The sequence below is a fragment of the Haliotis rubra genome, unplaced genomic scaffold (assembly GCF_003918875.1).
Source record: "Haliotis rubra isolate DU_JTF1 unplaced genomic scaffold, ASM391887v1 Scf821, whole genome shotgun sequence".
Taxonomy (NCBI): Eukaryota; Metazoa; Mollusca; class Gastropoda; order Lepetellida; family Haliotidae; genus Haliotis; species Haliotis rubra.
Window position 1 is genome coordinate 35,806 of NW_025767548.1, and position 20,679 is coordinate 56,484.

The following is a 20,679-nucleotide window of genomic DNA, read 5'->3' on the forward strand; positions in this document are numbered from 1 at the left end:
AAAACAGAACTGTTTCTAAGATATGATCATGAACACAGAAACTTATTCGAGATATCTGTTTCAGACATGAGACCTTAGTTGCATGTGTAAGTAAATTAAGAGCTACATTAAGTGATAATTAGGTATCTCATTATGTACAACTGCATTGATCAGAGGACACTCCCACAAATGTGTCAGGTTCAGATCGAGTTTCAATACTATCAAGCCATCAAAGACTTGTCTGTTAATTCTGAATCAGTACCACCATAACTAATTACAAGACACAACATCCTAAATTCACATCAAGTATGTGACATGGGATGAAACCAGACAGTGGAACATTACATCATCATTCCATGACATGAATATATCGTTACAAAAGAATATATTTGTCTGCCTTACCAGATATTGCTGTGTGTTACTGTCTTCAGACAATCTTGTAATCACAGACAAAGCACCAGTGGTTGGGTTGACGAAGAAGTAACCATAAGAATATGATGGTGTAACACCAGTTGTATCAATGGAGAAATCAAGAACACCGTTGTCACCCTGAAAACAAGAACAATTTCAATCATCTGACTTGAATTCAATACATGTTGAGAGAGTGTTTGTAACAGCACCATTTCTTCAGACATGGAATTTACATGATCTGTGTTCCAACTTACTCTGTCAGAGTCTGTTGCATTTATCCTTCCAAACTCAACACCCAGGGGCTGATTCTCTGGCAGGTTGAACACCAAGGTTTGGTCAGGGAAAACAGGTGCATTTGGATTCCTCAAGACGTTGACTCTCACAATGGCCTCAGTAGTTTCAGCTGTGTTTGACAGTCTGAAAGCTACAACTCTCAGCTGAAACATTAAGATGCCAAATCAACATTATTTTCACCAAAAAGATGATGTTTTGACTTTTGTTTTGGCATAACTGAAATATTTATTTGATAGTGCTATTTAAACCATACACCTAAACAGTGAAAGCTTAGCCTTACACCCCACATGCTAATTTGCATATCACTTGACCAGATTATTCACTTATTTTAATATCAGACTGGCCTAATGCATGCCTTTGCTACAACAGCTGCAACAGAGGAGTATGGCCATATAGGTTTTCGAACCTCAACATTTTCAGATAGAAATGATTTCTCATGCTACAACAAGGTGGGTTGCGTCACTCAGACATTGAAAATTCTTGAGTGATGGATTGTGTTTAGGATAAAGTTGTCATTAATAAGTTAGTGACAGGTTTTACAATTGTTCATGTGATAATTGACAAAACAGATGTTTTAAAGCATTTGAAAATCAATAACATGAGGATATATGTTCATCTAAATGTGCAAACTTTTGAAAAATGGAACAATCGAGCGGTTTCACAAGTGGACATATAACTTATGTGTATATACTAATGTACTTACAGTGTATACTGTGACCTTCTGTGTATCTTCAATAAGAGGCCTGCTGACAGTGATCTGCCCTGTCTGTCGATTGATGCTGAAAAAGTTTGGCCCAAGACCATCTCCCCTCAACTCATACTGCAAAACACTCTGTGCACAGAAAACAAATGATACACAATATATGACACATATTAAAGAAACAAAGTGAACAAGATTTTAAAAAATCACATTAAGTAATTTTATGCTTTAAATGATCAGCTGGGACCTATACTTACTCCAGTGATCGGATCTGTTGCTGTGATGGTGTAAATGCTATCATTGACTGGTCGGTTTTCATTGATATTGATTTCAACTTCACTTTGTGTGAATGTTGGCAGTCCCAACTTGGAGATTGTGAAAAAAAAACAGCAGCAGTGTCAGACAAAGGTGGGATACCAGCATCTGTAGCTTGAACGTCAAACTGGAACAACACAAACACATGAAAGTTAATAAACGCTAAACTGTTCTCTTATTTTGATAAATATTTCTTAAGAAAAGCGGACATTCATAAAGTGTAATCAATAGAGGAAATTTAAATGCAATTTGAAAGTTTAACTTGACACTCCTTACCCACTTTTAGCAATATTTCAGCAATATCACGGTGGGGAACACAATAAATGGGCTTCACACTTTGTACCCACCCATTTTGATGTTTGACTGAGGCAAATGATAGGTAACATGAGCACATCTTATAATCATAATCAGTCCAGATAAGATAGAGAAATTAATTTCTAAATTTTGAAGCATTTATTAACTTAAATTATGTCAAAAAGCTTGGTAGTAGTTGAAAGTGCTTCAGTTATCAAACAAACAGAGTGGTGGACATACCCTCCAGATCGGCTGAGTGACACGGCGAAGGTCAATACGAGGAGAAATGGCACCAGTGGCTGGGTTCATCTGGAATACCCTGTTGGCACCGCTACTGAGGATACTGTATCGCACTTGGCCATTGAGGGTAGTCTGAGCATGTAACAAAGAACAGTAATTAACAGAATCATAGGGGACATACAGGATATACAGGATGTTATAATTGGAGGATAATAATATACAGAATCGGAGGACAATAACTTAGAATATTTTCAGAATCTGCGGTTCAGATATTTAAAGGATCTTCAAAATCTCATGAAATAATGTAACAGCATCTTCAGAATCTGATAAGAATAACTTACAGGAGCTCATAATCAAACAAAAATAACTGACAGGATGATCTGTATCTGAGTACAATAACTTACAGAATCATCAGAATCTGTGGCTGTGACAGTGAGGATAGTGTAGTTGAGAACAGGTGCTTCCTCATCCACCACAGTAGAGTAGGTATCCTCTCGCAGAAACACTGGAGCCTGGTTTCGGGCTACTAGGACAGTCACAGTTGCAGTAGAACTTCTAGGTGTCAAGCTTGTGTCTTGAGCAACCACGTACAGCTGAAATGATTTGTATTATCAATGATGGTTAACTGTCTATAGTTAGGAACTGAATGAAACTGATAAGTACCCTATCCAGTTTAAAATCAGAATGAATGTTAAGTGTACATATTTCCACATAACACTGCTCATTAATGTTACAAATTACACATCCATCATAAGAGACATAATTTGACACTACTTAGGGACACTCTGAAACAGAAAGACATTAACATACGGTAGATATGATACTAACATAATACTAGTAAGGTATTGCCTGTGCATGGGACTTACTATGTATCTGTTCTGTGTGGTAGGATCTTCAGACACACGCCTACTGACGGTGATCAGACCTGTGAAGGGGTGAACTGTGAAGTAGTCATTGGCAGCACGGCTTCCGTCACTCAGGCTGAACATGATTTGATTCTCTGGGGCCTGTTAAAATCATAGTACATCACATGAGGCTCCGGACAAAAATGGCATTTCACATTTTTAATTTTATAAGATGGAGGAAATGAAGTGGCTAAACCTTGAACTTTTAAATCAATATAACTTTTCAATTATCACAATTAAATAGATTATTGTACTCACCAATGGATCACTGTCAGTGGCAGTGACAGCAACAACATTTGTTCCTTTAGGATCATAGTCATTGATGGTAGCTGTGTACTGAGTTGGTGAAAATCGTGGGCTGGCGAGATTGCGTTCAACATTGATCTTTGCAGTAGTATAAGACACTTCACTTGGGTTACCAGAGTCAAAGCACTTCGCCAGGAGCTTTAATGAGACGAGAAAGCATTTTCAATACTCAGAAAATGACAATATTTGTTAGAGAAAATATTACATAATCAGTTCAAAGAAATAAAGCTTTAAAACAAGGCTTACCACATAACTGACATCAGGTTGTGGGTTGAGAGTCAGGTTGGCCCGAACTGTGATGGCATGTGTGACATTGTTAAGATCAAAGTAGGTTTGTCCAGGTTCATACCCCTCAAGTTGGCAAACAATGGTTCCCTGTGTATAAAAGATTCAAATGATGGAAACAGTATATATTGCAAACATTCACATAATAAAACATACTGTAGCAAATCAGATTACTAAGCACAGAAGTAAATTGAATGTTCCTTTTACAGGATAGTGGAACACTTTGAATTAACTAGACAAAATATCCATTAAGCAACTTCGGTACAAACAGTTGAAATGTTAAGTCATGACTGATTTGTGAACATACCACGCGATCAGGATCATTGACGGAGAGCGAGAGTACACGAGTTCCAACAGGCTGTGTGACTGGGATTCTAGTTTCATATGGTGTATTGCTGAACACTGGTGGGCCACTGTTCTTTGTCACTGTTATCCTAACAATAGCATCACCAGTTTTTCCACGACCGTCAGAAACTTGCACTGGGATCTGTAATGAGCAAATTCAAATGGTAAAAGACCTGGGCTGTGTACTTAAAAAAGTAATAAAACAACAAAATCATAATGTTTAAGTTAACATGAACTTTCCTCACTCATGTGAGGCTGGATCGAAGCATTTCATTTGTTAAATTATCCTTAATTATTTTAAACACATCACTTCAAGCAATCACAAGCTTTCCAAAATAAAAAGTCCATGTAACTCATGCTTGTTTATAACTGAACTGGACCTGACCAACAAGCGATTGATAATTGAAGCACATAGCATAATCGGAGGTTACGATGATGAGTCTGATCAACTGATCGTATTAGTTGTCTCTGAAGGCAAGAGTTACTTAGGTAACTTGGGACCAGTTACATTCTGGAATTTACACAATAATGAAATCTGATAATATTCCTAATAAAATCCTCATACATCAAAACATGACTCTCTAAACATGACAAAAAGTCAAACAGATTCATCACCTAACCAAGAGTTTCTAACATCATCCTACCTCAAATGATGTGCGGTCAGTCGATCTCAAGTCTTTCAGCAACACAACAACACCAGTTGTTGGGTTCACATAGTAAAAGCTCTTGTCTGTGTCGGTACCTTGGTTGCTGAAGGTTACAGAATCCTAGAAGAAACAATACCACATTGTAACACTTCTAACTTTCACAGGTTCCTTTCTCAGATGATTTAACTAAATTTAATAAAATCTGCAGACATTTCTAAATCTCCCAGTCAAACTCACCCCATCTGGGTCCTGTCCAGAGAGTTGAAGAATGGTGCTGCCCAGGGGTAATGTATCAGGAATGCTCCTTGAGTATGGGGTGTTGGTAAATGCTGGGAATGCAGGGTTGCGTCGGACATTGACGGTAAGCAAACCCTCTGCCCTATTGTCTGGCCAAGCTGTATCATAACACTGAATCCGTACCTATAAGTAACAAGTACACAATGACAGGCAAGAAACAAGTACTGTCTTGTGTACAGATCGATAGGCAATAACAAGTACAGAATGTTAGGCAAGGAACACATTTAGATTGATAGGATAGAAACAAGTACAGAATAATATGCAAGCAACAAGTACAGAACAAAGGCAAGTAACAAGTACTGTCTTGTGTTTGCACTAAAAGCATGGCCAAGTGTTGTGGAGTCAAGTGCATTACAAATGACCTATATTATATCATTATTATTATTAATGACAGGCAAGTAACAAGTACAGATCGATAGGCAAGTAACAAGTACAGAATGATAGTCAAGTAACAAGTACAGAATGATAGTCAAGTAACAAGTACAGAACAATAGGCAAGTAACAAGCTTAAACTGATAGGAAAGAAACAAGTACAAATCAAGAAGATAAAGTCATCAATATCCCCCGCAATGGCAAAATACTCTTCATGATTATGTCTACGTGTTATGATTATGTCAAATAGTTAGGTGTGTATATAGAAAGGTGGAAGGAGAGTATTGAAAGATTTTTAAAGTTCTGCTCCAGAAAGGAGCACTATCATCAATTTCAGTCTAAGTCAAAGTTGTTGCCATGAAAACGCCAAAAATATTTTATTCAGAATTCCAAAACTCCCAAAAGGCACAAGTACACCACCAGATCTATGTATGTGCCAAGTTTGGTGAAGAAACATTGAATGGTTTTAGAGTTCTGCTCCGGAAAAGAGCACTACCACTAATTTCAGTTTTAGTCAAACTTGTTGCCATGGAAATGACAAAAATATTTTATTCAGAATTCCAAAACTACCAAAAGGCACCAGTACACCACCAGACCAATCTATGTGCCAAGTTTGGTGAAGAAATAGTGAATGGTTTTAGAGTTCTGCTACGGAAAAGAGCACAACCACCAATTTCAGTCTAAGTCAAGCTTGTTGCCATGGAAACGGCAAAAATATTTTATTAAGAATTCCAAAACTACCAAAAGGCACCAGTACACCATCAGATCTATCTATGTGCCAAGTTTGGTGAAGACATATTTTCCCAAACCTGCAGAGGTTTTCAATTCTTTGAAGAGAGTCGTCCTTGGGGTACATATTATGCATTTTCCGGCTGTAAAATGTCCTGTGACAGTTGTATCAATGTTTTTTGAATAAAAAGATTGTACAATAAATAAACTCTTTTATTTATTATACGGACCCTACCTCACGGAGTTACCTCCCTTAGAGCATGCGCACCAACTGGGTAGGCTCCTAGACCCGTATCATCATTCCTTCTGCTGAATTCTCATCAGTGAACAGAATTGCTGCGGGAGGTGGGTGGGCCCTACCCCAAGGACGACTCTCTTCAAAGAATTGAAAACCTCTGCAGGTTTGGGAAATTCTTTTCAGAGAGATCGTCCTTGGGGTACATATTATGCATAAACACAGACTCCCAAAGACCGGAGGCCAGGGAGGAGGGAATTCTGTCCAAGCACACACAAAATATAGCGATCGTATCATGGAAAAAAAATTGAACAGACGCCATAACACTCACCTGTCACTCGACCCAGTTTAAGCTTCCGCGAGAGGCATTATGGGAGGGAACTGACAGGGGAGGATTTGTGCTCAAAGACGACCTCTAGCATAATGAGACATTGCACGTAGTCGCGAATGTCAGTGAAATCCGACCCACTAAGTGGCTTCTTCGTGAGAGCACCGAGGGGGAAAACAAAATACCACTCACTAACGATATCGTAACTCCTTAGAGAATCGAAAGGGGTACAGGTTCTCTGAGTGCTCGTAGCAGACATGTCAATAATGGAATCATTGTACAGTAAGCGTCAACACAAACCAATAAACCAAGACTCACTTGGTCAGGGTGGCAGGACACTGTCCACTGGAGAGAACGGATACGACCAAAGCTCGCGACGATTGCGTGAATGTGTATCGAGCTGATAATGGCGTATAAAAGTGCTTGGCGGCTCCAAATAGCGGCAGAGCAGATCTCTTCAATGGGGAGTGCCGCTGCAAAAGCTTTGATGCGGCTACTGCCCTGACCCGAGTGAGCCTTCAACCCCTCAGGGGAGGCTTGCCCTTAGCCTGATAAGCGGCACAAATACGAAACAAGCCAGCGAGACAAAGTTTGCTTGCTCGCTGGCAGACCAGCCTCCCGCCACCGTAACAACAGAACAGCTGGGTACCCGTCACGGATCCCCTGCGTTCGTTTGATATAGACTTTGAGCGTCTTTACGGACATCCAACGGGTGAGTGCTCGTAGGAGTGGTCCCCGATGTGGAAGGCTGGGTAAGAGTAGGAAGTTCGATAGGAGCTGTCACATGGAAAGCGTGATCGACCTTCGGTCGGTAAGTATCTGGGAGGCCGAATGCTGACACGATCCGTGTGAAACACAGTCAGCGCCGGGTCGGACGACATAGCATGTATATCGCCGACTCTTCGACCAGATGTTACCGCCACCAGAAACACAGCTTTCCAGGTCAACAACTGAATGGAAATAGCCGATAGGTGTGAGAAAGTGGGACCGGACAGCCAATCGAGCACGATCGACAAATCCCAAGGTGGACTGGTTCGCCTGAGAGCAGGTCGAATCCGTTCCGCGCCAGCTAGAAAGCGCCAGACGAGAGGGTGCTGCCCCAGAAGAGCACCATCGACAGGGGTGTGAAAAGTGGAAATAGCGGTGGAGTAGCCACGAATGGTCGAAGCCGCCAGGCCTTCTTCCAAACGAGCTTGCAAAAACTCCAATACTCGGACTAAATCCGCAGAAAAGGGATCTGCAATGCCCCTATCTGAACACCAGCGCGCATAGCGGGACCACCTATCCTCATACTGAACGTTTGTCGAATCCCGCCCGAAGCCAGAATTGTGTCTGCAACTGCTGCAGGAATTCCGCGTGCCTCGAGGTTAGACCTGACAGAGGCCAAGCCACCCACTGAATCCGTGGATTTGGGTGGGCGCTCCGTTCTGAGTGAGAATGTCCGGTCGCCAAAGGTAATAGAACAGGAGGCTGAGCCAGAAACCTGAGAATTACCGGAAACCAGCTCTGTGACGGCCAAAGCGGTGCCAGTAGCACAAGTAGCCGAGCTGGCTGGGTGGACAGCTGTGAAAGGACACGGGAATGAGTGGTAACGGGCGAGGCGCCCAGAGCACTTTGCCCGTCCAATCCAGCAGGAAGGCGTCGGCAGCCAACGCCCTCTGGTCCGGTATCCGAGAGCAGAACACGGGTGTCTGATCGTCCCCGGCGGACGCAAACAGATCCACCTCGAAGCGACCCGTACAACTGGGAGATTACTGTGAATATCTGCCTGTCGAGCATCCACTGCGCGGCGGGGCCAGGATCCGCGAGAGCGCATCTGCTCGCCGTTCTCCAGCCCCGGAGATAAACAGGGAGTACCTGACAATCGTACTGGTCGGCTCCAGAGGAGAAAGTCCCACGCTTCCGGAGGAGCTGGGGACACCGCGGCCTCCCTGCTTCAGGATGTACGACATGGCCGCGTCTGGTTGTCTAACTGAAGACGGACTACCTGGCCACGGACATGCTCTCTGAAGCGCTCGAATACCAACCGCACAGCTCTCAGCTCCAACACGTTGATGTGAAGGTGAGCTTCGCTTCGGACCAGAGTCCGGAAGCCGACAGACTGCCCAGAACGCCCCAGCCCGTGAGGGACGCATCTGTCTGAACTGTGAGAGCTGGCGCCGGGATTTCAAGGGAACCCCTGGTGAGATTCCCCGACATTTGTCCACCACTGAAGGTGAGGTGTCAACCACTCGGGGACTGTGAGACTGCGCTCCAGATCCTCCGTGTGAGTCCACAGCCGAGCCAAAGCTTGCTGTATGGGACGCATCCTCAACAGCGCCCGCCACACTACAGAGATCGTCGCCGCCATATGGCCCAGTAGACGGAGCCAAGTCCGTGCTGGTGCCTGGGGCTGGGAGAGGAATGAAGATACCATCTCCCGAACTCTGGTGACCCGGTCGGGCGACAAGGAAACGAGATCCTTGTTCGTTTGAATCGCGCTCCAAGAAAAACCAAGTCCTGGGTGGGTACCAGGTCGGATTTCTTGAGGTTGATGATCCACCCCAGTCGAAGTTAGAATGTCTATCACTGTGTGAGTAGCATCTTGACTCGCTGGCTGTGTTAGTGCTCCGAGCAACCAGTCGTCTAGGTAAGGGTAACAACGCCTTCCCTTGCGAGCGCGAGCTAGGGTAGCTGGGACTAACATGAGCTTGGTGAACACCCTTGGGGCAGTCGATATGCCGAAGGGGAGCACCCTGAATTGGTAATACATCCGTCGTAAGAGAACCGGAGGTACTGCTTGAGCGAGGGATGTATGGGTACATGCAGATATCGCGCATCCTTTAGGTCGATTGACGTGAGCCAATCGCCGGGCTGAACAGAGATGAGATCACCGAGCGCAGTGTCTCCATCTTGAAGGATGGTACTTGAGCATCGCGATTCAACCCCTTGAGGTTGAGAATCGGACGGAACCCGCCGTCTTTCTTCGGGACGAGGAAGCACGTGGAGTAAAATCCCGCCTGTTCCTCTCCCGTGGAACGCAGCCGATTGGCGGACTTGTCCAGCAGAGCCTGAACTTCGTCGCGCTAATATGTCCGCCCTGGCTTGGCAGGGCGGCACGGAGTGCGTCGTATGCCGTGAAGTCGGGAGGCGGACCACCGCTTCCACAGTGGGAGATGGCCTATGCTGACCGTGGCCAGCACCCAAAGCTGTTGTTGGTAGCCTTCTCCCATTCCGGCAGGAATAGAGAGAAGCGGCCTCCCACTGGGATATGGGGTAGGAGCGTGCGTGGACCCTAGTAGCGGAGCTGACTGGGTGTGACACACGGCTTGAGCGGCAGCCTGTTGGGTTAACGGGAGGTCGGGCAGACCTCTCCAGCGCCGCCAAAAGGCTGGGAGCTAGTCGAGGACTGCTCCTTGCCCCTACCCTTGGCGGACCTACTCCTCCGCCTACCTACCAAGCGGCGAAGCCAGCCGGCAGACTCGGTGTAGGCTGCACCCCGGCGGAGGAAGGTGGCGCGGAGCCGGCGAGGCGAGACACCCGCGGGTGCTCCAACAAGGCCTTAGAATCCTTGAAGGAGGTAGCTGCAGCGGCAGCCTCCCGTATGACCTGCTGTGCCCCGGGAAAGAGGGTCGCTCCCAGACGGAAAGGGAGAGCCAGCAAGGTCTGCTGTGTTGCTGCCGAGTACCTAGACGTCGACAGCCACAGCCTGCGCATCCCCATGACTGCGCACATCACCGTCGGCGCAGCAGACCGCAAAGAGTCAGCGAGGTGAGCCTGAACTTCCGACAGCTGGCGGAGTTAGACGACATGCGGCGACGTCGCCAGCATGCCCCTCCGCCTCCAGGGCCGACCTCTGTATCGAGGAGGTAGGCCTCATGGACCACCACCGCACCTGCTGCATCAGCGTTCGGTAGACCTCCTCGTAGGTCGATGTAGCGTGCGTCGCAGGGCTCCGCGAGGGCAAAAGGTGGAGTGAAGCCCTTGCCGAGCAGCGAGCTGCTCCGAGGAAGCCGAGCCTCCCCAGGGCTTACGGAAGTGAAAACACACTTTCGTCAACGATCGGTAACGACGAACAGGGAATCCTCCCCAAGCTGGAAGCGCCCGACGCGAGTTCAGGTAAGTCAAACCTGACTCGGGTACCAGACAAGAGGGGATCGACCACGTCCGCGACCAACGATGGCAGAATGCGGAGCTGCGTCTGTGAGGGTTGCCTAGGGGCAAACGCCTCACCAGGCAAGCGGAACTCAGTCGAGTCCACGCAACCAGCAGGCACCGCGGCCTGGGGTAGGCCCTCGGCAATTCTCTGCCGGACCTCCCGCAAGGCCGAAGCAAAACGGAAGCTGCCGTCATGCTCCTCGACCTCCCCGAGCTCCATTGCCTCGGCGTCCGAGCCCGAGTCAGAGGCTGGGTCTCCTCCGTAAGAGGACCCTAACCCCGACCCGGTGGACTGCCTAGCGCTGGGCACCACAGGAAGGGAGGAACAGACCGACTGCTCCACGTCAGCGCCAGCCGGCATGCGTGGACCCGGTCCCGAGGCGCTGGAGGCAGGCCAGGCAGAACTGGTGCCTCCGGCTCTCATAGCGGTGTGCGCAGGGACCGGAATACCAGGAATACTCAACGGCCCAAGCGCAAGCTCCGAGAGGGGGACTGGGAGCACCTCCCTCTCCGGAGCAGCCGAGGCGTCCGGATCCGAAGCCAGAGGCAACGGATCGACAGACGCCTCAAGGCTGAGGGATCTAGCCGAGGCCGGCGATCCCACCCCCGGACTCTCCGCCCCCCGTCCGGAGTGGGCGAGGAACTCCTGGCGGAGACCTCCAACCGACTCCCGAACGAAGGACTTCATTGAGTCCATCTGCTTCTGAAACATCGACTCCATTAGAGACATGTCAAAACCACTCGAAGTGGTAGGAGAGGGGGAAGGGCCACGGGAATTTTTTCCTTTTTTGGACGCCCGTTTAGATTTTGACGGGGGAACCTGCGTCAGGTCCCCTCCCGCCTCACGCATCTCGCGGTAAAACAGGGTGTCGGCCGCCCGCCTCTTCTGTGCCCGGGGGGAAAAGGCCAGACAAATTGAACATGTATCAGCCACATGGCCCGTCTTCTCCAGACAGGCCACGCATTGGGAGTGACTGTCAGCCCGGGGAATACTTCCCCCACAGACCGAACAACAGGTAAAAGCCTGAAACAAACACGTAAACATGTTAGTTAACTTGTGGCCAGAAGCAGAGAAACACGTAGAAAACATTGAAAAATACGTGAAGGTTACCACGGAAAGTAATAGTTGGTTTTAAAGCGCAATATTACGACCACGCCGCACGCTAAACTTCCCGCCATGGCAGAGCAAACTTGCGTAAACCACGGAAAGTTTGCGTATTTTGATAGTACTTATACAAAGTCACAATTATGAAACAACCACTGTAAGGCTTTACTGTTATTGTTTTAGACAAATAAAACCAAACATACAGGTGGTGTCTCAGACATCTTAAAATACAGCCGCACGGCTCATGAAAGGTAATCACAAATCGAACGCCTGTTCAGGGCCGTGACAGCAGAAGGAATGATGATACGGGTCTAGGAGCCTACCCAGTTGGTGCGCATGTGCTAAGGGAGGTAACTCCGTGAGGTAGGGTCCGTATAATAAATAAAAGAGTTTATTTATTGTACAATCTTTTTATTCAAAAAACATTGATACAACTGTCACAGGACATTTTACAGCCGGAAAATGCATAATATGTACCCCAAGGACGATCTCTCTGAAAAAGAATGAACGGTTTTAGAGTTCTGCTCCGGAAAAGAGCACTACCACAATTTCAGGCTAAGTCGAACTTGTTGCCATGGAAACGCCAAAAATATTTAATTCAGAATTCCAAAACTACCAAAAGGCACCAGTACACCACCAGATCCATGTATGTGCCAAGTTTGGTGAAGAAATATTTAACGGTTTTAGAGTTCTGCTCCGTAAAAGACAAATGTGCACGGACGGACGGACGGACAGAGTCCATTTTAATACCCCCCGCAAAACGCGTTGCGGGGGATAATGACAGGCCAGTAACAAGTACAGATCGAATGCAAGAAAAAAAGTACGTAATGATGGGCAAGAAACCTGTCAAAGTAAGGGTCAAGTTAAGGCCTCGGCTTATCTATGACACTGGCTTATCTATTCTCATATACAGTACTGAATGACAGGCAAGTTTGGTTAAATATCTCCCAAGGTGTTACCCTTGAATGGATGTGTTCTAACTTATGTATTATTGTTCATGTACAAAATGAAGTAATATCAACCTTCCACAATGATATATCATCTTGTCTATGAAACTTCAAACAGTTTTCTCTATCTAATCTCAAGATAATTCTGTACAAGATGTATTAACTTATGGCAGCTGATTGGACAGTTCACATAACCATGCCTATAACACTTGACAAGTGATAAACACATCAACATTGAAAGAAGGATATATGACTGTACCTTTGGCAAAACAAAGAATTCTTACCTTGTATTCATCCCTGCTCATAGTATCAAGTTTTGGAGAGTTGTCGATCCTTACTTGTCCAGTAGCACTATCAAGGGTGAAGAAAGTGGATGAAGGCCAATCTCCAATCATTCGGCATCGTATACTCCCCTATCACAAAGACAAAAGATTGACATACAATACATGAGAAATAAAGGACAAAAATGAAACACTGGTTAAAAAAACACACAGCTTAACATATTAGTATAACAAGAATGCTGAGAAAGTATAAATATGTATTTGTTTTTTCAGCATTATTCAATGTTTCCACTACGTTGTGCCTGAATCATAAACAAGGTGAGGATAAGAAAGAATGAAATTGTAACAGTATATTGTTATTTTTATAAAAAGATAAAGCTGACAGTCAACATACATCTAGATCTGCATCAAATGGATCGATGGTGTACACGAGATCTGTAGGTTGTGCAGACTCCTCAACTGTCACTGATGCAGGCAGGTTACGGATAATAGGAATGGCTGTGTCACGGGGAACATTTACTGTCACCACTGTTGTACCAGTTCGAGCAGGATTACCATTGTCTTTAGCAATAATGGTGATCTGAAACAACACACACAGACAACAGTCATACTATTAGCATCTGTATAAAATATATTCATCATGGCAAAGAAAAGTATCAAGAATATGGTAATATAGCTTATAATATTTCCAAACTCACATCATATCTTGTTGTACGGTCAGTGTCTGTTGTCAAGTTCTTCTTCAGAGTCAGCAAACAAGTGCGAGAATCGACAGCAAAGAATTCTTGTGCCTTGGCAGTGCCACTGATCTCACAGGTTGTCATGGACTGTAAAATATAAAGGATATATTCTCAACTATTATTCCGTTTCAATAGCCACATATATTTGATTTCCGTTTTAAGACATACAATCCCCCAGTAATAGCAAAATAAAGATGGTTTGTTTTTACATACACTATCCCTATCCGTGACATTGATCGGCCTGGACCAAGACTCTGTGCTGGTTGTCTCTGGCAAGTTCAGGCTAACGCTGGTAGGGCTGAACTCAGGGCCAAATCCATTTCTGTTTACAGTGATACGGACTGTCGAGGTGCTTCTCAGATCTGGGTACAGTGAATCGTAACCAACCACCAGGAGCTGTTAATGGGAAAAAGAAATATTGTGACACAAATAACAAAATTGTGTATGCTAGTATATTCAAAAATTATTACTTTCATACATCTGTAAAATGGATTTTCAAAATGAAATGGGAAGGATACAAAGGAAAAGTGAAATCCAGTACCTAGTAAATATGAAATGTTTTGTCTGAACATCTACGTACCTTGTATTCGCGGTTGCCATCTGGTCGCAGATCATTGATAATGGTAACTCTACCAGTGCGGTTATTGACGCCGAAGAACGTTGGAGCTGGGTATTCTCCAACAACCTCATACACCATGTTACCCTGAAAGAGAGAGAGAGAACATTCATTGCAACTTACTGTCATCAAACTTTGAGAATTTATTGAACACATTTGAATAAATTGAAAAAGAATTTTTACAATATATCATAAACTTACTGGGGGATTCTTTGTGGCTTGTACATCAACAACAAATGTACCAAGTGGGTTCTTCTCATCAACTGTGGCAGAATACTCATTCTGTGTAAACTGAGGGAACTGGATTGAGCCAACATTTACTACAAGTGTTGTAGTATCCACATTTGCAGTTGGGAAGCCATTGTCTGTTACTTGGATGCTACACTGAAACAGTGATTGAATTATTGGTAGACACTTCTAATGATTATCCTGATGACAGCATCAGTTCAAGCAGTTATAAAATATAAAGCTGCATAGCTGATAAAATTCCTTAAGAGTAATTCTTTTGACTTGCCCACAATGATTATCAAAGGTTGTTTCCCATTTATGATGTTATTCATGTTCTCACAACAACTTAACACACAGTCACGCTTTCAACTCTTTTCGAAGAGTACTCTATGTTTACTTAAAATGCTTGCTCATTGATACAGAATGTTTTGACAGAATGAGTGAAGAGTTTATTTAACAAAGCTTATAACATTGTAGGAAGATTTGACTTGATGCAAATCTTACAGGATTACAACTTTGTGAAATGCTTTGTGTGGTGATGATAAATAACACATCATAACATTATTCATTACATGTGGCATGGGATGTTACTGCCCATTTGTATTCTTACTTCCTTTGGCCTCAGGAAACATGGGTTAAGACAAGTTGTACCATCCCATCCTACCAAATGGCCATGTAATGATGCTGATTACAATTTAGATTGGGTAGGTGGCAAATTCTAGTGTTTTTTCAACCAAAGTATGGGCAGCAAAGTGTTTCACCATGGTCATTATCACAGGCAAACATGATCAAATCGATATTCAAAGGGACAGAACTTTTGTAAGCGTATAAAACTATGTTTTGAGGGAAGTATTATTTTAATATATATCTTTAGGTGCAACCTATTTAAAAAAAATTGAAATAAAGAACTTTTATTGATAATGATTGATGAATTCTCCAGGTGTGTTGGATTTCAAAAATCAAAGGTCACAAACTTTCAAGGTTGTCCCTCTGTTGGAAAAAAGCAAGAAAGATTTATGCTAACTGTGAAACTTATAGTATGGTTACATATGCATCGGCTATTAACCAATCAAAAGTCTTCTAATTTATCTAAAGGATAATAATGGTGAGTCTGGGATTCAAACTCATAACAATATGTAGCTTGTATCCCAAATGGATGCAATTCTGCACTGCTAATCCATGAGGCTTTGATGACTAGGACACCAGTATTTCTCTGTGAGGAGACAAACCATTTTTGTTAGTGAATGCAGGGCTGACAATACTTTTTAGGAATTTCTAACTCAATTTAATTTCATCTTGATGGACAACTCACAGTGAAACTTGGAGTAGTGGCCACACGCAGATTCTTGCCAAGGAGGACTACACCAGTGTCAGGATTCATGTAGAAGGTTTCCTGGCATCGTGTATCACCAGTGATGGTGAAAGTCAACTTGTCCTGAACACAATAATATACATACATACGTTAAACAAGTGCAGACATGCAAGCATTAAACAAAAGTCAGAAGATAACAAATCCCCTACAAATTCAAAAACAAATCATCTGCTTGTATTCTTATCAAATCTGTCAGTCTATACAAGATTTGTGCTCAGTTTCATGAAAGATTACAAAGTAGTTTAGAAGATAAAGTCCAAAGAGACACTCAAGTATGAAGAAAGTCCGAGTCAATTTACCTGGCTTGAAAATGGACAAAAATACACATTCTGAAAATCTCTATACAGCAAAAGGTAACCTGGTCTTTGTGTGACAATGTGTCAGGAAAGAATACCTATCAGTTTTAGAGTTATACTGTCCCTTCAAACACAGCAGTCTGATGCAGTCAGTGGAAATGGAAAAAAATATATAACCAAAGAATTCTTAAATAGCAAAAGGCACCGTTTGACAACCTGACAGAATACCCATTTGTTTTAGAGAGTGTTCTGGACAAACAATATCCACAGACAGACAGACAGACAGATACACAAGCTGATTACATGTACTTTATCCCTCTGCATTACATACTGGAGGAATAGACTACATGCTTGCTCATATTAAGCTGAAGACATTGCACATTACATGTTGACTGTCCCTTACCCTTTGGTCTGCATCCTGTGCACTGATTACATTGGTAACAGTGGTCCCTAGACCTGCGTTGTCCTGAATGGTGGTTGAGTATGGTTTTCCAATGAACAATGGGGAAGATGGATTCCTTGTCACAGTGATCACCAATGTACTCTCAGCCCAAAATGTTGGGAATTCAGAATCATAGGCACGAACACGAAGCTAAAAAATATGTTAGGTTGAAACATTGTCAGTATGACAGTATACACATACATACATTTGCCTAAAAAAATGGTTCATTAGTCAACTAATCTTACTAAATTTGATAGCAAATAATGAACACTGACAAGTTTGGAATAATATTGGTTCTGTGTCCACAAGAGTAATGTCTTAGGATCAAGACATATCAATTTAACTCTTTAACAGTGACAAAAAGCTGCTCACAGTATATTGTGTATCACGTCCTGAGCGGAGGTCATTGCGAACTGTAACAATACCAGTTGTCTGGTTGACAGCAAAGAAGTATGGGGCTAGACCTTCTCCTTGCACTTCATACACCATGGAACCCTGTAAACAGAAGCACTTTATACCACACTGCTCACTGTCATTTAAGTTAGTTTGTCATCAGTATTTCAGTATGGAAAATCCACTTTGAAATATATGGACTTGGTGAGAAATAAGGGAATCATTTCACTGCATCCACTTGGACTTTATCATTACAAATATCTGTTCTATATCTGGCATATTGTGCGATACAGCAAAACTCATCATTGAGTAAAAATATACCTACACCAAGATTAGGTTTGCTGGCAGAAAACTGATATATGCTGGCAGTGACTGTACGGTCTTCTCGTACAGTTGTAGCAAAACTGCTGCTGCTAAAGGTAGGTCTTTGGATGCCAGTAATGATAATATTGACAGTCACTTCAGAAGTCTTTGTAGGACGGCCATTGTCTGTAGCCCTCACATTCATCTAGAAAACATTGGAAAAATGAATAGTTGTAAAACATTTCTACATGCTGTTTTCCTTCCACAATGATACAAGATATAATATGAATTTACTATTGGACATATTATAACACAAAGGGTGACTTATATTTGATCAGTGTTAACTACAGAAACACACAAGCATATTGATTCTACCGTGTATGTGCGTCCTCCCAAGCCGATCAGTTGTCTTCTAGGGTAGATTATTCCAGTTTCCCGCACAATGTAGAAGTAGGACAGGCCATCAGCACCATTCAGATCAGATGTCAGTTGATAAGTGACAGCATCCTAACAAAAATATCATTAAGAAATATCAGTGGAGAAAAGGTACAAGTGGAATAAACTCATGTACATGAGCACAATATAATGAACCTTGCTGACTTACTCTGTCCTGGTCAGTTGCATTTATATTGATGACAGGCACTGCCAACTGGTGTGTCTCCAGTATTGTCCGTGTGTAGGCAGTCTGAGAGAACTGCGGACTGTTGGCATTGCGCACCACACCGATCTCCACATTTTCAGTCACACGGGCATCAGGTACCTGGCTGTCATACACAGTTATTTGGAGCTGAAATACCAAAATTAAGAATTGTCAGACTTAACTACACAGTCAATGTTGTGTCCTAGGTGTAATTAAGTGGACATCACAGCTTCAAATACTTCTTTCTTAGCACAAAATATAGTAGGAATGAAACTTTCCATGGTAAAAAGTTAGCTTCTAGGTACATCATTCATAAAGTACTCAGTCAGATTGATGCCAAGTATATAACTGTAGATAAGCCAACTTCATGGTTATGCTGAACTATTAACTTGACACTTGAAATCTGTATCAAAATGGTATGTCCAGTACATTAACTGGACCATTTAACTACCTACAGGTTGTGAAAGTCAACAACATGCAGCCAAGAAAGACCACTAAACTTCTGATTAGTATTTAAGAACATATGATTTAAAATTTTGTAAGCATGCTTAAAAGGTCATAGGAACTTATGATAAAGATTTACAGAAAAACAGCCATCCAATTCTCTAATGTGGAAACCTGTTCCTCTCATTTTGCTCATAAAAATTGTTATGTTACTATCGACAACAGGATGCTATTTTGTGTAATTGGTATATATTGGATCAATAAACCCTGAGAAAATGTACCAGTAAATAAGAACACAAGTGAAATATTTTGAATGAAATCATTGTGTTTACAAGTGATTACTTCATCGATGATTGGTACACATTTTCAGCCACTGGCTGAAAGCTCCACTTCTATAAACAAACATGCTACATATATATACTGCCTAACTGTATACTGCGTATCAGTGGACCACTAGATATGCTTACAGTGTAAGAATCACGGCCTAAGCCATCATTCTTCAGATCCTGTGTAACGTTGATTCTGCCATCATTTCTGTTGACATCAAAGAAGGTCTGTGCAGGATAGATACCTGTGGCTTCAAACACAAGAGAGCCCTGGAAAGAAAACAACGAAATATTAGCAATTCAATCATTCAGTTGGAATGTTAATATTTTTTACTTTAACATATTTCAAGTTAATCTGATTAAATGACTGGTTCAAACGTTTGATGTTGAATGACTATTTCCTTTGGTTTAAGGGTAGGGGTTAGGAGGGCTGGCCCTGCAAGTTATCAATCCAACGAAATCTGTGTAACTTATTTCTCAATGTTTTATATAGTAACCAAATCAACAGTAGCAAACACATCAATCTTATTTCATGAATCCTATTTTTTGCGAGATTGTTCTCGCTGAGAGCTGAAAGCGTCACTGGAAATTACATATTCTTTGCAGGTGGAAATTATTTGAATTTCTGTGGTATTGATTATTACATGTGTTTACCTTCAGATCTGGATCTCTTGCTGATACAGCACTGGAGATGACTGTTCCGACTGGAATTGTTTCTGGCACACCAGTAACCCTGTAAGGGGTCCCAAGGAACTCTGGTGGGAACTGATCTTTCTGAATGTTGATTATCACTTGGCTACGGTCTTCCTGGGTCAGAATTGGTCTGTCATATGCTCGCACTGGCAGCTACAAAACAACAAAACAATAATACTGATGTCTTTGAATGGCACTTAGAAGTGATAGACATAAAGCTGAAAAAAATTATGGATGCCAACTTCTTGAAGAACATGATGTTTCAGAGTATATTCTTACTGACCAGGTGAATTTAATAACAATGATATAACAGTATGACAATGCCACAAACAAACTTGAAGCATGTGATCGACAGTTTATTAAATGAGTGAGAAAGCAATTATAGAATAGGTTCAGAATGGAAATGACTGTATCATATGATACTTTCAAATAATCATACCGAGAACTGTGTGTTGGGAATATTCTGCACTGAGCGTATGAGATAGATATCTCCAGTTGCTCCATTAAGGAAGAAATAGCTGCCTGCATTCGTGGTGGCCTCCAGATTGTAGGTTACTCTATCCTGAAAACATGAACAATGTCTGGCTTCAGTACTTCTTTCACGCCATCAAACATCACCAATAAACAGCCTGTGTCCAAATGATACAGGATTTACAGTTGTCTTCAATATTATTTTAGAGTAATAAATAATGGTATCTCTCCTACCCCATCTGGATCTACAGCTGTGACTGTGGTGACAAGGGTCCCAATTTGCTTGTCTTCACTGATATTGATGACGTAAGGGTTGAGAGTGAACTTGGGGGCATTGCTGTTGACATCCACTTGGATGATGACTGTTTGAGTACTCCGCACTGATGGGATGTCTGAATCGTAGACAGAAACACGAAGCTGTAACAAATAGAAATAAATGTATATTAGGAAATAATAAACTTAAAAATGCATGATGAATGAAACACTATATTATGCATTGTTCTCAAGAGGATATATCCTGGGCTGACAATGATAAACAACACTAAGGACTAGATGATGTATCT

The 20,679-nt window shown here is 42.9% G+C and overlaps 1 protein-coding gene across 1 annotated transcript in view; it reads right to left on the reverse strand.

Moving 5' to 3' along the window:
• The window catches only part of LOC124262111, a 121,688-nt gene that overhangs the window by 19,241 nt on the left and 81,768 nt on the right, over positions 1-20,679 (reverse strand). Inside the window, 28 exon segments of the mRNA XM_046696559.1 lie at positions 382-528; positions 645-827; positions 1,388-1,514; positions 1,642-1,826; positions 2,234-2,365; positions 2,638-2,826; positions 3,100-3,240; positions 3,397-3,582; positions 3,691-3,819; positions 4,037-4,216; positions 4,719-4,841; positions 4,959-5,141; positions 13,156-13,284; positions 13,547-13,732; positions 13,851-13,979; positions 14,106-14,288; positions 14,473-14,595; positions 14,710-14,892; positions 16,049-16,171; positions 16,808-16,996; positions 17,219-17,341; positions 17,565-17,747; positions 17,918-18,049; positions 18,147-18,329; positions 19,094-19,222; positions 19,607-19,798; positions 20,085-20,207; positions 20,351-20,533. Coding sequence (XP_046552515.1) covers positions 382-528; positions 645-827; positions 1,388-1,514; positions 1,642-1,826; positions 2,234-2,365; positions 2,638-2,826; positions 3,100-3,240; positions 3,397-3,582; positions 3,691-3,819; positions 4,037-4,216; positions 4,719-4,841; positions 4,959-5,141; positions 13,156-13,284; positions 13,547-13,732; positions 13,851-13,979; positions 14,106-14,288; positions 14,473-14,595; positions 14,710-14,892; positions 16,049-16,171; positions 16,808-16,996; positions 17,219-17,341; positions 17,565-17,747; positions 17,918-18,049; positions 18,147-18,329; positions 19,094-19,222; positions 19,607-19,798; positions 20,085-20,207; positions 20,351-20,533 — 4,398 coding nt within the window.